The sequence below is a fragment of the Cheilinus undulatus genome, linkage group 4, assembly GCF_018320785.1.
Source record: "Cheilinus undulatus linkage group 4, ASM1832078v1, whole genome shotgun sequence".
Taxonomy (NCBI): Eukaryota; Metazoa; Chordata; class Actinopteri; order Labriformes; family Labridae; genus Cheilinus; species Cheilinus undulatus.
In genome coordinates this window covers 47410540-47431777 of record NC_054868.1, presented here as the reverse complement: position 1 = coordinate 47431777, position 21238 = coordinate 47410540, and the positions used below count along the sequence as shown (strand labels likewise).

Genomic DNA, 21238 nt, shown 5'->3' with positions numbered 1-21238 from the left:
ACTTAACACAGTCAAAACAAACCACAAACAAAACTAATTCCATTCATTTTTCAAAAGTCCAACCCTTGAAACACTTGAAGTGAGCTCATAAATGGACCATTACTCACCTCTTGGCCACATCGTTTTCCACCATGGTGCTATCCACCACCACCATCTGTTTGGGTATGGACAGGTGCACCGCCAGCAGTCCCAGAGACATCAGGCTAATAGAGACCACACAGGATCCTCCTGGAGAGTCCAGAGGAAACCGAACCATGTCTGAAACATCTGGCTCCCCTGAAGCTTCAGGAGAGGAGCTTGAGGCAGCAGCTTCAGACTGATGATCGTCTGTTTGCTCCCTGGTGGATGGACCTTCAGCTGATTCAGCTGTTGAGGAATCTTCTTGGCTTTTCTGTTCTACAACTGTGCCGGTTGTGTTTGTGTTTTCATCACCAACCTCCATTAAAGTGTCTTCTTCCACTTTTCTTTGGTCTTTCTCCCCTTCTTCTGTGGAGCTACTTGCTGCTTTTTCCGGCTCATTCACCGGTCTGCTAGCTGCCCCTCCATCACTTGTCTTTTTTTTCCTTTCAGTCCCTGTTTTTTTCTCCACCACCATTTCCCCGTTTGCTGACCTGTTCTCAGTTTCATGGTAGAAGATAATGAAGGGTCTGTCGTCCCCAACCTTGTTGGCAATCAGACTCCTTAAGAAGCGGAAGGAGTCAGTGCACAGGGAGTGAGGGAAACGCCATGAGAAACACCTGCCAGGAAGAAGAAGGAGAGGAGAGTTCAAAAAGCCAGTATGTATTTGTGACAAGAATTAAATATCCCTCCTTCTCCTTTTAGGACAGAAAAGTTAGCAGACTTTTGAGCAAAAATCCCCTGAATGCAACAACAAAAAAACATCCTCGCATCCTCCTAAAAGTGGTTGTGTACCTGTAGTAGGACTGAGACAGCTGGTAAGACATTGGCAGGATGGGTAGCGCTCGGTTCTTCTTCGGCCCAAACGGCTGGTTGACGCGACGGCGGTTGACCAAGCCTCTCTCCCTGCACTGAATGAACACCTGGCACAGCAGCTCCTGGTTAAACTTACTGTACATGTGGAAGGTCTGAGGGAGAAATGGATGAGAGAAGTTCATGTGATTAAATTTGTGCCAATCAAGTGGTAACCCTCAAAGTTGAAGCCAAGCCCGGCTTTATTTGTATACCGCTAATTCTTGACAAATGTTATGTGAAGACACCTTCTAAAGAACAGAAAGTCTAGACTGTATTCTTTGTTGTATTATCTGCAAAACCAAACAAAAATCCACCCTCAGCAAAGCAAGGAAAAATGGCCTTTTATAGGTGGGAACTTCCAGCAGAGCCATCTGCTGTGACAGTTAAAAAAAGTGCAGTTGCATGAGTGTCCACTTGACACTAGCAGCAAAAGCCAAGGAAACCCAGTTAGGTCCAATATTAAAGTGAGGATTTTTACTGAAATGCAAAAAAACAAGCTTTACAGCTCAGTACCTAAAATGACTTGTATCTAAATATCCCATGTCTTTTTTTAATCTGACTTGCTTTTTAAATAACTCATCTCTTTTGACTACATTAAGCCTCAAACCTGGCACACGCTACTGCTGATGAAAACGGGGGAAATATGGGGAGGAATGGGGTAGCTGCACATCAAAGGTCCAAAACTGGGAATTCCCAGCAGATAAATGTTAACTGAAACTGACCAAGTGAGATTCTGCTCTTAATAAATGATTTCAACTTGAGAAAAGGAGGAGAAATAAAATAAATTCGTACCTGAAAGGATCTTGAGGACTTCATCTGATTGTTGGTCATGGCCAGAGTGCTCTGGATCAAGTTATGCAACACGGTAGCATGAATGTCATCAGTGCTGCAATTCACAGTAAAATTATGAACGTCCACCACAGCATGTAACATTTGAATTAGAGGGAGAAAATGATCAAATCTAACAAAATCCTTACCAATGGAGAGTGTCTTTGGCCGGCACCTGCTTTCTGTTCTCTATCGCTGAAACCTTAAACCTGAAAAGACACATGCGCAATATAATTCAGAAAATTCACTTAGCCTTTTTAAGTCATTCCAACTCACACTCTCTAATGTGAGTGCTCTGTACCATGCTCAAGCACAGTGCACTTCCCTGGGCCTGGCACAGATGGAAGAGGAGGGCTTCTGCAGTGCGGTTGCTAACATGCAAGCACAAGCATGGGTAGGCAATGTGGACAGGATGTATTATCAATGCAAATCCATGTGCAACCTTTCATAATAGAAATCCAGACGATGGCTGTATTAGACCAAAATACCCAAAAAAGCCAAAATGTCAGTAAATCCGAAGTCAGGTTCTCTGTGTTTTTCTCCATTTTGCTGACTGTGAGACAGCTCTTCAAGTAAAGAAAGGTAATTGTTGGTTTTATGATGACATACATAAAAGAGGTAACTTCTTTCAGTTCAGTTCATACATGTTGATTTGCACAGCAATCCTGGACAAAATCCCTGATTCCGAACTGAACTGGGAAAGAATACTTTTAGGTTTTTGGCAACTTTTGCTTGGAACAATCTGCAGGCCGAATCTAAACTGCAAAACTTGGTGTCTCTGAATGCCTTGAAATCTGTAGTGAAGACTTTTCAGTCCAAATTTTCCAAATGTCACTCTTTCAACTGATGATTTATTATTGTTATCTATTACTTCATGTGACTGTAGGAGTTCGAGTGTGTTGGTTGGAGTCCCTTTGGAGGATCCCTGGCCCCAATGACAAGGTCCAAGCCCCTCAAAAGCCCCCAAAATCAAGCCAATTACACCCATATAGACACATACCGGTCTGCCTAAAACGCTAACAAATAATGTTAGCCATAGATTTTAAGGCTCTTTATGTTTAACTGAAAAGAGATGCTATGAAATGCTTGTCTTACCTCACTATAGTTGCTTTCAGCTGAACGGGAAAGGGACTCAAGTTTGTCTTTACCCTGGGCCTGCAAATCATTGCAACATGATTGCAGGCCAGCTAAGGAGGGGAAACTTTCTTACCGTGAGAAGAGCTCACGTTTGGTGTCAGGCAGGCTCACTTCACGAGCGCTCAGGGAGGAGCTGAACTTCTCTCTGAGCAGTCTAACATACTCAGAGAACGCTGCTGCACAATCCTGCAATGACAAAAGCAGAATTATCCACAGGTAAAATTACAAAAAAAATCTGTGGCTGTGAAGAAGAGGAATAAAATCATGAGCAAAACCAACAAAAAATTACCTCTGGACTGTCTGGATCAGAAGGTTTGTTCTCGTCTAACAGCTTCATGAGAGGTTTGTCCTCGTACACCTCAGCCAAACAGATCCTGTTTTACGATGATGAATGAAGGCTCAGGTTTGAGTTCAAAATGTGTGGGCTGATTTATAATTAAACGTACCTGTAGTTTAGAAGAGTCTGGGGATTTTTAAGGATGTATCTTGAGCGACGTCCAACGGCGAGGGATGTTTTATCAGCTGACATCTCATACTCTGTGTGGAGCATGTCTCTGACCACACAATGAGACACAAATGGCCTTCGTAGCTGCAATGCAATAACAATGCACAAAGACACAGCTGATTAACATTTTTGGAGGATGAACTGGTTTAAAAAAATCCTGACTGGTGGATCGTAACATTCATCACAATAGTCAGACAGACAAACATACAGCAAATATGGTATGTTGGTTTACAGTCAGGACAGATGTAGTCTATTCTAGCCCAGTACTTTCTTTTTTCTAGTCCCTATCTGACATAGTGACCATCGTAACAGATAAAACTGTGTAGCTTGACCTCAGCCTAAAGGATGTAGGTGTTTATTTTGACTTTATCTTATGGGATCATGTGTTAAATATGAAACTTTTTGTATGCCTACTGTGCTGTTGAACAAGTGTGAGGCCACACTGCAGAGCATCATCAGTGAGTCTTCCTGTACGCTCCACAGGACTCTCTGTCTGGTCATCATTTTCAAAGCTCTGTGGTCCGCCTCATCGTGGGCAGGCAAACGTTTCTTTGGTTCTGAGAGTGGAATAAAAAAAACATCACAACTCCTTTAGTGATCTTGTTGAAGTCTGTCACATGTGTTAAATTTTACACTCTCACTGTACCCTTCTTCTTCTTGCGTGGGGGTTTGATGACCTCTTTTTTGCTTCTCTTTCTCTTCTGACTCTTTCCTCCAACCACCTGCTTGTTTCTAGATGCAGGCTCTATCCCCACCTAGTTAAAATCACATAAAGACAAAAAGCATAAGCAACAGCACCATAATAAAGCTATACAATCATCCTGTCTTAAGGCATTAATATTGATTCTGGGGTAATATTTAGTACCCCTGTCTGTTAATTCATGGAGCCCTGTCTGTGAAGGTTCATTGCAGTCCAATCTAGTCCAGAAGTCCAGTTGTCTTTCAGATTAAGCCTTGCATCAGTACGTTACACTGACATAATCAAACATGCACACATCACAGTGCTTTCCCCCCCTTTGCTCTGTTGATTCTGTCCTGCCTCTTTAACCTTCAATTTCCACATACTCTGGCTGTGCAACGATCCACTTGTGAAGTGCACTGTGCAGTAAATTATTCCCTTCCAGATCAGCCTTTGCAGCTCTACTGCAAAGGCTCCGGTCCGTCTCCAGCATATCCCAGAAGTGCCATTCCACTCCTTTTGAGATACGCACCAGGTCTCTTTTGCCAAAACAGATCAATCCACATAGAGCGGGTAGATCCAGTCAGAAAAATTTGCAAAGCATTTGGTCAACTTCACAATGCACAATGATCATTTACGATCATTGTAAATGATCGTAAATGATCACCACATCAACATTACACCTCATCCTGTGGCACAAGCAACAGGCAACCAAGCACTACTGTGCCACTGATGAAGAAGTTAACTTTTGAAAAGAAATTGCACAGAATTTTCAAGAAACCACACATCATTGTAGTAAACCCCAACCATTTAACTTCTGAATGTACTCACTGATGGCAGAAGCAACAAAAATAAAAAATAAAATAAAATAAAATAAAAAATAAATAAATAGCGCTCCAGAAATGCCTCCAGTGGGCAAAGTCACTTGCCATCAGTAGGAGAAAAGCACTGTGCACTGGGAATGCAGCACAGACGGCGGAGTATGTGGAATTTGGGGCTAACAGCTCTGCTACAACCTCCTTTCTTCCCTATTTTATTTCTCTGTGACATTCATATTGAAGGCGGTCATGGGAGAATAAATGTCATGTCTTGAAACAAGAGTACAAATTGACACACTGTGTGTAGCCTGGACAGGACTAGCCTGGGAAGCCTAAAGAAGACAATCTAAGAAGAAAACCACATTGTTTGAGCTCTTACCTCCACATTTTCCACTGTCAGTATCTTCTTGTTGGTCAGATATCGAGGTGTAGAACTTCCTCCTGTTGCCAAATTATCGATGGGTAGATGAACAGTGAGTGAAATCATGTTTCAGACGTTATATACAGTAACAGTCACCTGGGCCATGTATTATGTTTATTATCATTTATTGGTATTCTGGGTAACCCTGCAGTTCCCACTCTTAGTATTAAAACGACTCTTATTTTATTTTCACATGCCATTTCAGGGTTATTTTTATACACTCTAAAAGTTGAGACACAACACACATGGAGCCCAAGCACAGAAATTCTTCATGTTCTGAGCAGCAACTCACCAGCTTTTAGCGCGATCCGGAGAGCACTTCTACTCAGCAGGCTGTTCAGTCTGATTTTGGTCTCTTTGGCTTCTAAACCACTTGGTGTCTAAAAGTAATAAACAACAGTTTAACTCCAAAAGCTCAACAATGCCTCTGTTCTACTTGTGTTTTATAATACGTACCGTTCTGACAGCGAGTAGGTGATTGGTCCACAGCCAATTGCGTTTGAGATGACTGAAGAATTCAGAGTGCAGCCCTCCTGCTCCTTTAGCGTCACCTGGTATCGACCCGTCGTCACACACTTCACGACTGCCTCTGTGGTCATGCACAGGAAAATGTATTTTAAATACTGGCGTTTTAAAGTAAGCATCAAACAGAAATAAACTTCTCTTGCTTACTTCAGCAAATATGACAGTCCTACAAACACATAGCGATCGTGCACAAAGGAGGGAGGTGTTTCCTCGTTGGTGACATTTCTTTTATTACGGATGACCCCTACAATATAAACAAAAAAATTCACGTTAGGAATTCTACATAAAATGCATTTTCTATGTTTTTATAAACCCTGTGAGTTATTCTGATATTAGGTGATGTGTTCATTTACCCAGAGGTGTGTTGAGACAGACACACATCAGGTCAAACCAGTAGTTTTCCACATCTTCAGCGGTGTTGAACGTGTACTGCCGCCTCTCAAAAGGTTTGTCAGGGGACTCTGTGACCAGCCAGTAGTGAGGCTCAGCGCTGGTCGTGTCAACAATGGTGGCATGGCGCTTTAGGTATAAAAACACCTGGATTAAAAAAAAAAAAAAAAAAAAGAAAGGATAAAAGACAGACTATGAAGAATTTTCTTGACGTTTGATTCTTGATTCACGAGAATAAATATTCTTGGTAATGGTGGGTTTATAAACAGCATGGAGAAAAATCCATTGCAGTGTGAAAAAAAAAAGTCATATTAAATGCCTTAGATTTTGCATCACAAGCTGCTCCAGAGAGGCAAACACTGTAGTTGAAAAATGAAGCCAATACTGAAGTACAAAAACCTGCAACCCCTTGAGCACCCATTTGAGTATGCAGAAGCACCAGAGATCAAATACACATGTTCAAATGACCATATGACCAGCAAGGAAAATCAGTATGTTTACAGCCCGGTCTACATTTTTGATGGAACAGTTCATGTCTTTATGTTCACACACTTTACAAGGAAGTTTTGTTCCACAAACACACAAAGATTAAGTTAAGACATGTCGAGTTATAAAGCACAATTTATACACAGGGCAAAACACTACACTTAACATTCAATCAACCAACCAATCAGTTTTTATGTGAAGCCTAAGTCATGTCCAGTGGTTCTTGACTGGTCTAGCCTTAGGACCCACCAACACCTGCTTCATATGAAATTGTGACTCAAATTTCCAAACATGGTCAACCTCTAAATTCATGAAAAAAGTTGCAGTTTGGACCCTAGATAAAGCACGTGAAAATAAACCAAACAAAACTTTAGCAGGAAATGCATGCCAACATGTCAGTAAACTCTTTTTTACTATGATAATATAAATTTTTGTTGTTTTTATAAAGATCTTGAAAAAATAAGACATCATCATGGGGAAGCCAGCTTTCTTGAAAATATTTCCAATCAAGACAACAGGATAAATAAGTCAAAATCTTAAGAAAACTGTATTTTTTTCCATTTCCAGCAAAACAAGGTAAAATTAAAAAAAAATGGACATGTCTTTTGTACATACTAGACATTTTGACACTGTCTTCCCTAGGCACTAATTCCCAACCCACTAAAAGCAGCTATGCGACCCACCAGTTAAAAACCATGGGTCTAAACAAATAAAATATTGTGACATTTTTACTTCATTTGACTAATCTGTCAAACACATTTTATGTAGTGTTTGTTGCAGTGCTATCTCTTGTGTCTGATTGTCTCTAAAAAGGCTTAAAATAACTTCTGCTTACGGCCAATAATCCTCAAACAGCCCCAAAAGTTTATATAAAATATGTCAACGAATAAAGGAAAAAAAAACAGAGTTGCTAAAGCCTCCTGGTTCCCATCATCCTCCAGGTTATCCCACCTTGATGACTTGTAAACATATTTCTATCCTGTCTTGTTCAATAAGGGTTTGTGATATATATTTGGGATGTTGGTTCTCATTGGTATGTGCTAATCCATGTACTTGTGGATCTTTGTATTTAGAAGGATTGTTGTGCTTATTGTTCTAAAATATTATCATGATTACTGTGATGGCAGCTGAATGTCTGCAGCACTTTAAGTCCAAGACACTGAAGAAAATACTGATATACCTTAAAAGCTTTCTACTCGTGTTTTTTTTTTTTTACCAATTATATGCACAGTAGAGAAATATGCATTTTAAAAGTCCAACAGTCCAGGACTAGTATTTGAGTCTCATTTCATTCTTCTTAATGAAAACTAAACTTACTTTTCAGAAGAGTTTTAACAATTACAGCTGTGGTTTTAGAAAGAGAGCTAGCTTAGTCTTGTCTTCATCATGGAAAAAGGTAATCAACCATCACAATGACTAAATTTAACACTGGAGTCTATGTTCAGGGCAGTGAAAGTTATATTGTTGTGACTTTTGTTGTAGTGGACTGCATACCTGGTCTTTGTCCTTGAACTTCTCTATAGGACCAAAATGCAGGAGACCCATGTACACCAGCCTCTGCAGGCTCTCGAAGAATAAGAAGATGTATTTCCTGGTACAGAAATGAAGATCTTTTAGAAATAGGTCTAGTGGATCAGGTGTAGAGAAGGAGAGAGAAAAGGAAAGTCACCGTTTATAGAGCAGCTGTCTTTTGATTGTAGCAGGAAGCATCCGGACCAGGTGGTGCTGCTTCAAGGGGTCGTTGAGATATTCCTCCAGTCCTTCCACCTGTTGAAACGAGTACCCAAATGTGCCATCATGATTCACGGAAATTATTTTCTTTCTGATCTGTTTGATAAAAAAAGCTCATAAATGCTGTTGTTTGAGCTCTGATTAAGGGGGATGGAGTGCAAAACATATGTCAATACCTTATAATTGATCTGTATGACCTGAATGAAGACAGAGAGAGGCAGGCAGAGGAGCAGGTCACCCACCATCGCCCAACCAGAGCTGTAGTCCTTACGCACACGGACCGGAGGCATAAACCTCTTCCATGACTCTTCTTCAGCATACACTACCAGAGACAATACAGTAAAGATAAAAATTAGTGGGAAAAACCTCTCCTGAATGCATCACCAAGACTTAACACACAGCTGTGTTTTTTAAACACAGCATGTCATAGAAAATAAACAAGTTTATTCAAAACCAGCTCAGATCTGTCACTGCTGAGTGCTCACACAGGAAGCTCTCTCACCTGTTATCTTAGACTGAGAGGAGCCTGGTTCTGATATTTCCTGCTCTTCATCCTCATCCCCTGATGCGACATCTAACTTGGACGAAGAAGAATCTGCAGTCTGTGAATCTGAAGAGCCGGAGGCAGTGCTTTCAGAGGGCTGCACCTCTGTGTTTTCTGGAGTTTGACTGACTGAGTTAGAACCAGAGGCGTCCTGTCTGAGCGGGTGACCGTATATCAGGTACCAGAGGAAGTTATGAATGACGCGCAGGCGATGCATCTTAGGCTGGAAGCCGAGACTTTTGCCCAATCCACGAACTATACATAGAAAAACAGAGAGGGAAGGAGCAAAACAGTAAATAACAATATACAACAGTAAATAAACAAAAAAGGCTAGTTTAGTAACTCCTCTCATTTTGCTGCTCTCAAAACATGAAGTGAACAGAACCTGTTTCAGGCTTGAAGTCGTCATCGCTCTGTCTCTTTTTGTCTTTTTGTTGTTGTCTGGCTTTCTCTTCAGCTTCCTGCAAACTGAGGGACAGAGAGGAAGACCATCAAGAAACTGACAAAGTACAAATGAGAGGGAACACCAGGGTTGTTCTCCAATCCAAAGGACAAACTATTTCATCAATACCATCAGCCCAGGTGGGACATGTCAAACTGTAACAAGGCTTAAAGCTTTTCCCTATCTGAATTCCATCGGTCTTGAAAATGTGCCAATGGTTCAGGCTCTTACAGCAAGCAAAAACTTCCCACTAATAAAGAGTGTATTATCTTTCTGGCATAGGTTTTTAAAGGATTTAGTTTGTGCTCACCGACTGGCTTGGTAAGAGCTGGAGATTCTGAAGCGGACCTGATCAATGATTCGATTCACTACGTCATCGTTGGGCGTAACAGACGGATGTACAAACATCTGAATCTGTAAGTGGAAAGACATCAGATAGACAAGCTTAAGCTGATCACAATAACCGCTATTGTTAAAGCTCATCTCTTTCTAGTCTGCACGTTTGTTGTATAATTCACGGCTGCATTTATGCAGGTTAAGAGCTATAAGCATGAAGGAGTGCTGTGTGCATTTACGTTCTTGGTGATCCCGTCCTGTATCACAGTTGTCTTGTAAATCTTAAGTAAACCCTCTCTGGACAGACTGTGGATGAGACGCAAAATAGTCTTCTTGCAACACTTACAGTTGTTCCCGTCCAGCTTCTCGTTCTCATTGATCATTTTCTGTAGTCTGGAAAAAAAACAACATCTGCTTATTCACGTTCCTTCTTTTTTACTTTGAATTCAACCCTAACATTTGAAGAAATACTTACGGAAAAGTTCCCTCAATGACTTTGAAGTTGCGGATTGCTTCAACGATCAGGTTCTTTCTCCTGAGCATGCGGTACGTCTCATGAGACCTGTCCAGAGCTCTTTTGGACCAGGTGATGCAGCTGGGGGCCTGAGGGAGGTTGATTAAACTTTAGTTTCAGTGCTGCACCGCAAAAATCAAAGAAATGCTCCCATATATGGAGCAATAATTGTTGTAAATAAATCACAGTGATGTAAACAGATCCAAACATGCAAACATAGATCTTTACAAAAAACACACAAACAGGCAAACAGATCCACATTATCCTGCCGAGATGCTGCATGCACATTTAAGGACATTACATCTTTTTGACTTTCCTGCAATAGCAATAATTTTTGCTGTGAGAATTTTTAAGACAAATGTCCAGAATGTACATTAAAGATTAGGCAGTTTGCTTGAAATGTTGGGAAAATTTTGACGTATTGTTTGGTTATTTGGGGGAATTTGTTTTTAAATTTTCAGGCATTTTTGAGGAAATGTTGAAGGATAGTTTTGGGAGGAAATTCACTTTGAAATTTGTTCTCATTTTCATGGGCATTTGGAAAATTTGGGAACTGTATTTCTAATTTATGAGAATTTGTTTGGAATTATTTGGGGGGAACATGCATCAAAATTTTTAGGTATTTTCATGAAAAATTGGGAGAATTTACTTTAGAAATTTGGGAAATTTGATTTGAATTTGAATGTGGAGTGTCCTTTGAAATTTTCAGGAATTTTCATGGGGAATTTAAGGAATTTGCTTGAAATTTATCATAATTTGAATGGACTTTTGGGTAATTTTTAGTGAATTTGATATGAAATTCTAGGCGGAATTTGCTTTGGAATTTTGTGGAATTTCCTTGAACATTTTCAAGAATTTACATGGAATTTATGAGTAATCTATAGAGGTATTTAGGGTGTATGATAAAGTTAAACTCAAACATTTGGGGAATATTTGAAAATATTTTGGGATAGTTTTTATAGGATACCTTAAAAACTTCTCAGGTTTTACTAATACCAAATAAATGGAAGAAACAAGGCAAAAAATGGATTCCGGGGGGGCAGGTGGCAGAATGGATAAGGCACGCGACCCATGTACGCGGGCGGACCGGGTTCGAATCCGGCCTGAGGCCCTCCACCACATGTCTCTCCCCGCTCTCCTCCCTGTTTCCGACTCTATCCACTATCCTCTCCTCTATCAAATAAAGGCACAAAATGCCCAAAATAAACCTTAAAAAAAAAAAGGATTCCAAAAAAGCTCCTCTCTCAGGAGTTTATTACACGTAAGCTCCCATTCATTTGAACTACAAGCAACGGATTCACTGCACTAAGTTTGACAGGATACCAAGTGATTCCTTTTTGTTTTGTGAAAGTCATGCATTCAAAAGATCTTCCATCCACTCTGCCATAAAGCCAACATCAGGCTGCAACATAACACAATGAAAAAATGTATGGAGTCTGAATACTTTCTGAATGAACTGTACTTGCACCTCTGTAAATTGTTTTGCAACAAAAATATCTCCATTAACAGTCTAAGAGACTCACCTCCAGTTGATAAGCATCTTTTACAACCTCAATATTGTTTTCTCCTGATTTACAGGCTGAATTTGACTCCTCATTCTGGGGCAAAGGACTGGTGGGTTGTGATTTAGATTCCCCTTCCTCTTCTTCAGCTTGTCTGGTTTCTGTTGAAAATGGAATAAACATAAATAAACAGAATCCAGGATAATAATTAGTATTTTACTCTGTAAATATCTAATGATCCATTAGTCAATTACAGAACACAGTGCAGAACACAGGCATCAAAATATCTTGTTCAATAAAAAACCTTAATTCAATAAGGTAAAAAAAGGTGATTATTTTTAAGTAGATTGTGAATTTTCATGTTACAGATGCAGGTTTAAATCTGTTACATTAAAAAACATCAATGATATAATCAACGATGTTATATGCAAACATATGTAGCAGGGATGATTGTATGCAGAGAGTATAACTGATCTTTAAAGAGTTGTATATACTAAACTTATTGTCAGACTATTTCATATTTACAAACATCTTCCACTGCCTCAGTAAGGCAAAAAATTTTTACAGCTTTTGGTAATGATACCAACTCTTACTTTAAAGATAGTTTCAGGTTCATTGAATTACCTTCTCTGGAGGTGGATTCTGAGTCTGCTGCTGCGGGCTTGATGGAGTTTAGTGTTGCATCTGGAAGATGAAGTAAAAGAAATAAGAGAGAGCAAACAATATTTGGATCTATAAATTCCCGAAACAATAAAAATGACAAAGTCAAATCTAAATTTCAAGAGATATAAGTGGTGAAATGTTATTTTATTTTTTGAATGTAATGGCATTTTAAAAAAAGTCAAATTCTGTCTGAGTTTGTTGTTAACAGCTCTGTGTTCACACTGATGGGACCTAAGTATAATTAGATTTCATTCAAAGGCCCGAAAAGGTTCTAATCTTTTTTTTTTTTTTTTTTTTTTTTATGCGTCCAGAGTTGGGAAGGAGACAAGACGGTGCAGTTTGTTTTGGTTTGAGAGACTGGTGAGTGAGGACACATCCTGTGAATGTAGCTTGATGTGTGATGTAAAATGTGCAAAGCTTTGATATGCACTCACCTTCAGCTTTTGTTGACTCCATAACAGGGATCTCAGATTGTGCCTGATCATTTTTCCTCCCTGTGGTATTTCCTTTCTCTCCATCCAACCCTTCATCTGCTGGCTCCATTTCTCCAGCAGCACATATTTGCTCCAACTCTTTTGCATCTTTGTTTCCTCTTTTGTCTGTTTTCTGGCTCCTTTTTCTTGCTGAACTTTTATTTTCTCTTGCTCTTGGCGTTGGTGTTTTAGGGGTGGCGACTGCACCATCGGTTTTCTGAGGCCCAGACGAGGTGAGCATTTTGCACCGTTCCTGCTCTTTGGCAAAAAGTTGGAGTTGATTACTCACTTCCACGGATCTGTCAGGGCAAATGTACAGAAAACCATTAAGCAAGAGAATTTTATAAGGAGATGATTATGAAGAGGTTTATGGAAACGCACTTATGGCTGATGTATTTTGTCGTCCTCTGCCGACCCTCGTCCACCATGAATCCCTGCAGGGTGAAGACGACATTAACACAAAATACATGATCAGAAAGATAAAAATACCGGGATAATGTGAAACAATAACTAAAAATAATCAGCCTATATTTCACAATAAATCAAAATAATGCTGCCCACTGAACGCCCCCAAAAATCAGCATAGACTATTTAGTTGATCAGTGGACAACCACTGAGTCGATGCTAAAAGACTGATGTTCATTCAATCTGTCATTTTAGCAAGCTAATGGATGTTTATCAGCACTAAAGGCCACTTCATGCAGGAGATGAGATTCATTAACAATAAGGCAGGAAAAAATCCCAAAAAACGGGAAAACCACTCTGATCTTACCTTAACCATACCGGCCCTCTCCAGATTTCGGCAGACCATTCGGGATTCTAGCTTCCCAATGTTCATCTTCTGGCCAATAGCAGTCTTTGCTATTCCATTTGTTCCTGAGGATAGCACTAGAGGACATAAATGAAAGATTAATGAATATAAAGCAATTTAAAGGTGTGCTGATTTCCATTTTTTTTCTCTCTCTTGTTCCTCTTCAGTATTGCATCTTAATAGAAATGATGAGCCGCATTCATCAATATCCTCTCAAAAATTTAGTTTAATATGAATCTCATTTACCAACCATGATGAGAAGAATGTTTTCTGTCATGCCCACATGTCGTTTTTTAAAGATTTATTTTGGGGTTTTTCTGCTGTTTTTCACAGAGAAGGATAGAAACAGGGATGAGAGAGTGGGAAATGACATGAGGGAAAGCAGCCACAGGCTGGATTTAGAACCAGGACAACTGCACAGATGAGGCAGGAGTTCCTTTTTTTCTTAAATCTGTAATTCACCAAAGTTTTCTTATCCATGATTTACTCTTAGCTAGGAACAAATCTAACAACACACAGAGAAATTTGAGCGCTGATATGGCACAGTAAAATTATTACTTTTGTACTTATCAGCACTTAAATCTGCTAAATTAAGAAAGGCACAGTAACATATCATACTAGATACATTTTATATCTTTGATCATGAATCATCAATGACATTTGTACAGGGGCCAGCTTTTTCCTAAACAGACACTTTGGGGGCAAAACTTTCAGATAAACTAAAGAAATTACCTTCACACATGGGTATCTGAATATTTTCATGTGATGTATGTACCATCATTTTACAGAGTCAGGTTTTAGAATAAGTTTAAGTTTCTATAAAGTCATATTAATTTTGGCCTTTAAATTTTTAAAAAATCTATCTGGGATGCATCCCTTTCTTGTTACAGCGTACTATTTGCCATTTCTGATGACAGCACTGTCTGAACCTATGATATGATCAAGTCTCTATCTGCTACTATATTTAATATCCACCAGGGCCACTAAAATATAAAGCTAAATGAGCTTTTCTGTTTCATTTATTCAACATCACATCCACTTTTTAAGTATTTCTTATACTTCAAGTCCTGAGTTAACCTTGCAAAGCAGACGGATACGCCTGTTTCCTTGTTTTTCACTGTCGTTCCAAAACGACAAAAGTCGAGTACTTACATGTCTACAATCACCATGTTTCGCGTTATTCCTCAGTAATAGCGGCTACGTCACGTGTTTTGTTGCTCTGATTGGCCCGTAGAGATGTGACAGAACGTTCATCCAATCATACTCCAAGTTTTTTTCAAAGCCTCTGCCTTTTCTCAAATGTTTCCTATTGAAGCTTTCCCAGATCACTCCTGGGTACTTTCTGTGTATGCACACTGCTCTGCAGTCTCATGCCCTTATATGGGCAAAAAGGGGTGTTTCTCTATGCTTAATAGAAAAAATGTGCATGAGCATCCTGCTTACAAGGACACAGCATTCATCAATTTAACAACAGGTGTGCAAATGATTCAGCAGAATAAGAACACTTCATGAACTGATGTAAGTTTCTCTTGGGAACTTTTTAGAACAACTTTAAGAAAATTTTTCAGAAAATATTGGCGAGTTATAACCTGACACGCCAGATGGATTTGTTTCACACATCCATCTGGGAAAGCCTCAATAGGAAACGTTTGAGAAAAGGCAGGGGCTTTGAAAAAAACTAAGAACATGATTGGGTGAACGTTCTGTCTGTCACATCTCTACGGGCCAAACAGAGCAACAAAACACGTGACGTAGCCGCTATCAAGCTGTGCGTGCGCAGCTACTGAGGAATAACATGAAACATGGCGACTATAGACATCTAAGTACATGACTTTTTTCATTTTTGAAAAGAAATCAACTCGCTGCTGTTCTTTGTTCTTCTTTTAAGAAAGAAATGTTGTCAAGTTCTGATAAAACTGGCGCTGTAGCAGCATCCACGCTAATGTCTTCCTCCATAACTGCACCAGCTCTTGCTGCTGCTTGTTTACGTCACAACTCTGCAGCGCCTGAAAGTACTGCCCCTCATCGCTGATTGGTCCTGTCACTTTCTAACCGGGCCCAAACGGTTCAGATGGGAGCTTTGCAAGATGGATTCGCCAGTGAAAAACAAGGAAACGGGCGTATCCATCTGCTTTGCAAGGTTAGGCGAGTTAAGCATTTTCTTAAAATGCTGGACCAAACTAAGTATTTGAAAAAATACCAGTATCAGCCCTACTTTCCCAGTCGAGGAATCTAATGATAAAACCTTGTTCCCCTGTAGCTTGTAGCTGTAAGACTGCTTTATGTTTTCTGCAAATTCTTAAAGGAAATTTTACTGTGAATTCTAAGTGAGTTTGCAGCATTTTTAGACTTGAAACTAACACTTAAACAGAAATAGCATTAATCTGGCAATGACATGTCTTAAAGGGCTTATTCAAAGAAATGGATGATTTTAAGTGTCCAAACACCTTTAAGATACTCAACAAATATAAAATATTAAACCATATCAGCTCAGCATTTTTATTCCCCTGAACACAGCCTCCCTGAAATCTGAGAAAAGAGTTCATACCCATCTGATAGGCCTGTGTGAGGACATCCATCTCCATAATACGCCCCTCTGCACACAGAGCTCTTCTCCTACCCCCAGAATCATTGTCTTCCTCATCATCTTCATCATCGTCTTCATCGGGAACTCCCTTTTTTGAGTATGGTTTTATCAGCCTCATGCAGCGCACTTGCACTTTTTTCCCTGGAAATTAGAAACAATTCAGTGTTAGGCATGAGGCAAATAAAATGATTAATATAATCACCTTCAAATTATAAAGTTTAATGTGCTTTAGCTAAGATGCTAACATTAACATAGGCCTGGGTGATAAATCTATGTCACTGATTAATCATATTTGTGAAAATATACACCCTGGAAATCTGGATTTTCTCATGAAAACCTTGAGAGGCTCCCCTGCCTGGAAACACCCAGTGATATTTGGATAATTTGTGCACCAGTGGCTTTTTCTTTCTCTCCTAAAGAGAAGTAAAATGCCCACTGTTTAAATCAAATAACCATTTAAGCCCTTTTACCGTTATATTCATCTACAGAAAATCACCAATTTCCAATTTTCTCTCTCCATTTACTCTACCTGTACATGTTTCAGATATTAACCAAGATAGACATGGCTCTAATTTTATTTCTAAGCCATATTGTGTCACCCTTCAAGAGCCTCTTCTAATGTAGTTGGTATATTACCTTTTTTATTTATGCAGGGCCCTTTCCCAGGGTCTAACTCCTCCAGAGGACACATGCACAACTCGATCAACTTGGCAGCTTTCATATACTGAAAAATACGCTTGTATGTACGTTCATTTATATTCTGCAAAAAAAAGAGAAAATAAACAACAACATGTAGTCATTATTGTATCCCAAACAAAGAAAAATTCTCAAACTAACAGAAACTCAGAAAAATACCCACGAGTTGCTCTCTGACTGTAAATAAAGTTGCCAACTGTCCAGGCATCTGCTCGAGGAAGTTGGACACGTTCTCCATCAGTATGTCGTACTTACTCCTCCTGAAAGAACACAAAGGATTCAAGGGATTTTCTCAGATGCAAGAGACACAATTACTTCAATATGACTGTATTTTTTATGATAAGTTTGCTCTGTTTAGAACCTTTTGAAAAAACAAAAAATTCTCACAACTTTTCTTTTCCTGATGATTATGGGAGTCCAACAAGACGCCTCCCTTTTTCATTTCACTACTACAAGATGAAACTATAGGATCAAAATTTTCCTAGAAAAAAAATCAACCCAAAGAAGAGATTTCCCATGAGCCAAAATCTGTCCTTTTCCTTTGTAAATACAGTCAGATTAAATCTAGCGCCACGCAAAATCTAGCCCAGTTGGACCTGAAGCAAAGTGACTGGCAAAAGAGACAATTAGGCTTCAGCATAGCACAGGGCAACTAAGCCTAATTTGAGCAACCACTTAGAGACATCAACAGCCAGGGCAGAGTAAAAATGTCTTTGTCCTTTATTTGCACAGCAATGTTGACAATAAAAAAAGAGAAACAGAGGACATAAATCATTCACAAACCTGTTTACATGAAAGCGTTTGAGCAACAGGAGAATCGAGTGTAGCTGCTGCCCAGATTTGGTTCTGGTGACGTAAGACTGCATGCTGACTAGTCCATGTCTGACCAAAGACTTCCTCATGTAGTGCAATTTTCGAGCATCGATCCTGTTGAGACAAAACCAAGGCTGTCAGTCAGGGAGAGCAGCAGAGTGAACACAGAGCAGCAGCCATTTGGTGTGAAATGATTCTCTCTCCTACTTGAAAGAGGATCCGTGCAGATCCTTCTGCAGCTCTCCTTGCCATCTCGCTCTGCCGACTCGTTCCAACACACAGTAAGATTCATTGGTGAGTTTCAAATCAGGATCGCTCTCATTACCAATCAGGGCCCTGAATCTCAGTGACTGAGACGCCACGACGACAAGCTTTCGGCCATATCTAAAGAGGTTAGACAGAGGAGCCAAGAAGAAAAGTTGTACATGCAACAAACTTAGATTATACTCACAGTGGTTTATAGAGGACAAAAAAGACATAATAATAGACATTACATTATAAATTCCTGACACAAAAAATATCACAAATACCCTGAAAGTCAGCTACACAACATGTGTTTGTGTAGGGGTCAAATGCTGTGGGTTGATAAGGATTCAAATATTGTGGCCATGATATCATTATCACAACTGACCTGTGGGGGGGCAATATGGGATCAAGGATTTCTTCACTAAGTGTTCAGCATTTTAAAACATCGGGTGTGTAATTTAAGTGCTGTCTGCCTACATAAGCAGCACTTGTCTACTTAGAGTATGATGTGAAAACATACGCTCTGTCTATTACAGACTCCACAAACCTTTCCAAAGCCTCCTGCAAGGTGATCAGCGGGGTGAGGGACTTGCACCGGACAAACTTGGTGACATCTTTCCTCTTTTCAAAGAAGACACATGAGCCCTGAATCCCATTCTTGTTGTTTTGGACAATATGGATTGGGTAGACGTCTCTCCGGGTGTCAGAATACTTGTGTGTCGTCTCGATACCGGTTTCTGGGTCGATGTCTTTAAATCTGGGAACAAACAACGACACGAACACAGAATGTTAGATAACGCATCCAAAAAACAAGACAAAAGGAACTTTGAGATTATAACAGAAGGTGCACTGCTGCAATTCACTTGTTCACTAGAATCTAAACTCTGTGAAGTGGTAAAGTCTCTACATATCAAAAGCTTAGCAAAAGCTTGTAGTACTAGTACCAGGCTATTCAATTGGAAGCCCATGGGCCAAGTCAGACCCCCTGAGGTCATTTTTAGAGGCCCTCTATTATACTACTACTGCTTAAAGATGACCCTTGAGGTTTTTTTCTACTAAACAGACAATGTAAGAATATTATATCTACAAAATAATGGGTGAAATTTATTCCTAATCTGTTTGTGCCACCTTACAGTGTTGCAGCTATCCTTCTTTCACATCTCCTTACATGCCCCACTTTAGCATCTCAACCCAATTTTCAGCACCTATGGACATCTTTAGACCAAACCATTAAACCAAAAATGTCTCCTCTTCTTAAAAAAGTAGATGCAGAGAACAGACAGTTCAACAGCAAACTGACAAAGAAGTCTGTCTTGGTTCTGGTTGAACTGGTTGTGTAAGGTGTGTGTGCTTACTCTGCAATGACAGCATATCAGTGCACAAGGAGTCCAACTTGAGAAGGCATTTAAAGACATTTCATGCTGCTTTTTAAAACTACCTGGCTCAAATTTTACAGTGGATCTCATGCTAGGGGCAAAGACCCGTTTTTCGGGCTTTTGCTGTTGTGCTTAACAAGAGAGACCTAAATCAGCATCACTTACTAGTTTTGGCAAAAAGAAAAAAGGCATTTATAATTGCGAAGACTGTCAAGGTGTGTGTGTGCTTGCATCGTTACAGAGGTTGTTATGGACAGGAACATCCTAAACAGTTTAGAAATTATTACACAGAATGTATGTTAAGGAATATTTCAGGCCACTAATATGGGATTCTTTTTCAGGAACTGCCCCCCATTCCAAACTGTACAATCTGATGTTCCCACATTACATGGAATAATAAATGAGGTGCAAAAACTGCAGCTGCAACAGTGGTGGAGGGGATATTCATTCTTTTTACTTAAAATAAAGTGTAAATACCTTAATGGAAAATATGTATCACACGTAAATAAACACAGGCAGCGTTATTAGGAATTGTTATTAAAAATCACATCAACTTCCTCTGTTAAAACATGATATAAAAGGCTGGAGAGAACCTGATAAACTCACCTGTCAAACAGTTCAACATCCCCTCTCTCCTGTGGGAGCTCATAAAACTGCAGGTCGCTGTTGCTGATTAGAGACCTCCACAGAAGCTCCTTAGTGCAGTCGTCGAGTTTGAGAGGAAACTTGGGCTTTCTGTCCTCAAGTCGTATCCACAACGTGGGAAGAGTTATCCCGTCCAGCCCCTCCAAAGCCACTTCATCCGCCACTATACTCAACGGATCCATAACGTGCCTCCAACCGATGCTAACGCTGTCAGCTAGCTAACATGCTAACCTAGCCTAACGGCAGCTCTTTAGCGGCTCTTTACAGTTAGAAAAAAAATCCCCGGTGGTGAACTGGGACAAATCGAGTGCTGGAGCCCTTTAGTGTCCCATAAATCTTTGAATGAATCAAGAAATTACTCGACTTGTTTACAAAACGCTTCCTCCAGCAACGCTTTCCAACTCTTGTGTGTCTGTTTACGTGCTTACGTCATGATTCAACGTCCACTTATCAGTTTTTTAGACAGCAAACTTCCACAAGAGGGCGCCAAAGCACAGAGTTAAAGAGCATCATACAGTCTGCATCCTGTAATGTTATCAACACATCTTACAGTAACCATACCTAAAATTGGATTGCAGTCTTGTAACTTATTTCAAAATTTTATTATTTTTTTATTATGAACATCATCACAGATACTCTGGCCCACTGTGACATCAGATTACCTATTGCTATCACTAGAGTTTAAGCAGGACTTTCCAAAAGAGGGGTCCAGCTGCATAGAGAGGCTCGTTTATGTTACCAAAGACATGGTCCATCCTAAAATTAAGCAGTTAATTTTGAAACAAATAATCACTGTGACTTGGAAGCAGGGCCTAACATTAACACCTGTGGCCTGCCAACCAGCCAAACGCAGGTGGATTTCAGCCTTGGCAGGTAGTGCAGTGACTTGCATTTGCTGCTTTGGCAGGCTATATTTATTGGTGACACATCCTGTGTTTTATTCTTACTGGGCTCAGCTGTAAGTGAGTGTTTGTGAATACTTATAATGGTAGATGCTTATTGCACTGAGGCTGTTTTTCTCACATAAAAGGATATTTTTTTCCCCCAGAACAAATCATAAGTGCTAGATTTGTGTGCAGTTTATATTAGAACAAAAAC

General features: G+C 39.8%; 1 protein-coding gene across 1 annotated transcript in view; it reads right to left on the bottom strand.

The window, feature by feature from the left end:
- The window catches only part of LOC121508452 (general transcription factor 3C polypeptide 1-like), a 28328-nt gene extending 7787 nt beyond the window's left edge, over nt 1-20541 (bottom strand). Inside the window, exons 1-34 of the mRNA XM_041785317.1 lie at nt 20102-20541; nt 18667-18876; nt 18081-18257; nt 17844-17987; nt 17224-17320; nt 17001-17124; nt 16326-16505; nt 13739-13854; nt 13348-13400; nt 12928-13265; nt 12455-12514; nt 11852-11991; nt 10290-10417; nt 10054-10207; nt 9789-9892; nt 9422-9504; nt 8995-9291; nt 8669-8814; nt 8431-8528; nt 8256-8352; nt 6239-6422; nt 6033-6129; nt 5817-5949; nt 5653-5740; nt 5319-5380; nt 4089-4197; nt 3857-3999; nt 3384-3526; nt 3227-3311; nt 3011-3123; nt 1950-2009; nt 1765-1858; nt 913-1085; nt 108-737 (exon numbers count right to left, since the gene is read on the bottom strand). Coding sequence (XP_041641251.1) covers nt 108-737; nt 913-1085; nt 1765-1858; nt 1950-2009; nt 3011-3123; nt 3227-3311; nt 3384-3526; nt 3857-3999; nt 4089-4197; nt 5319-5380; nt 5653-5740; nt 5817-5949; nt 6033-6129; nt 6239-6422; nt 8256-8352; nt 8431-8528; nt 8669-8814; nt 8995-9291; nt 9422-9504; nt 9789-9892; nt 10054-10207; nt 10290-10417; nt 11852-11991; nt 12455-12514; nt 12928-13265; nt 13348-13400; nt 13739-13854; nt 16326-16505; nt 17001-17124; nt 17224-17320; nt 17844-17987; nt 18081-18257; nt 18667-18876; nt 20102-20322 — 5081 coding nt within the window. The 5' untranslated portion in view covers nt 20323-20541. The remainder of the gene's footprint in view (nt 1-107; nt 738-912; nt 1086-1764; nt 1859-1949; nt 2010-3010; nt 3124-3226; nt 3312-3383; nt 3527-3856; nt 4000-4088; nt 4198-5318; nt 5381-5652; nt 5741-5816; nt 5950-6032; nt 6130-6238; nt 6423-8255; nt 8353-8430; nt 8529-8668; nt 8815-8994; nt 9292-9421; nt 9505-9788; nt 9893-10053; nt 10208-10289; nt 10418-11851; nt 11992-12454; nt 12515-12927; nt 13266-13347; nt 13401-13738; nt 13855-16325; nt 16506-17000; nt 17125-17223; nt 17321-17843; nt 17988-18080; nt 18258-18666; nt 18877-20101) is intronic.
- Between the last annotated feature and the right edge of the window lie 697 nt (nt 20542-21238).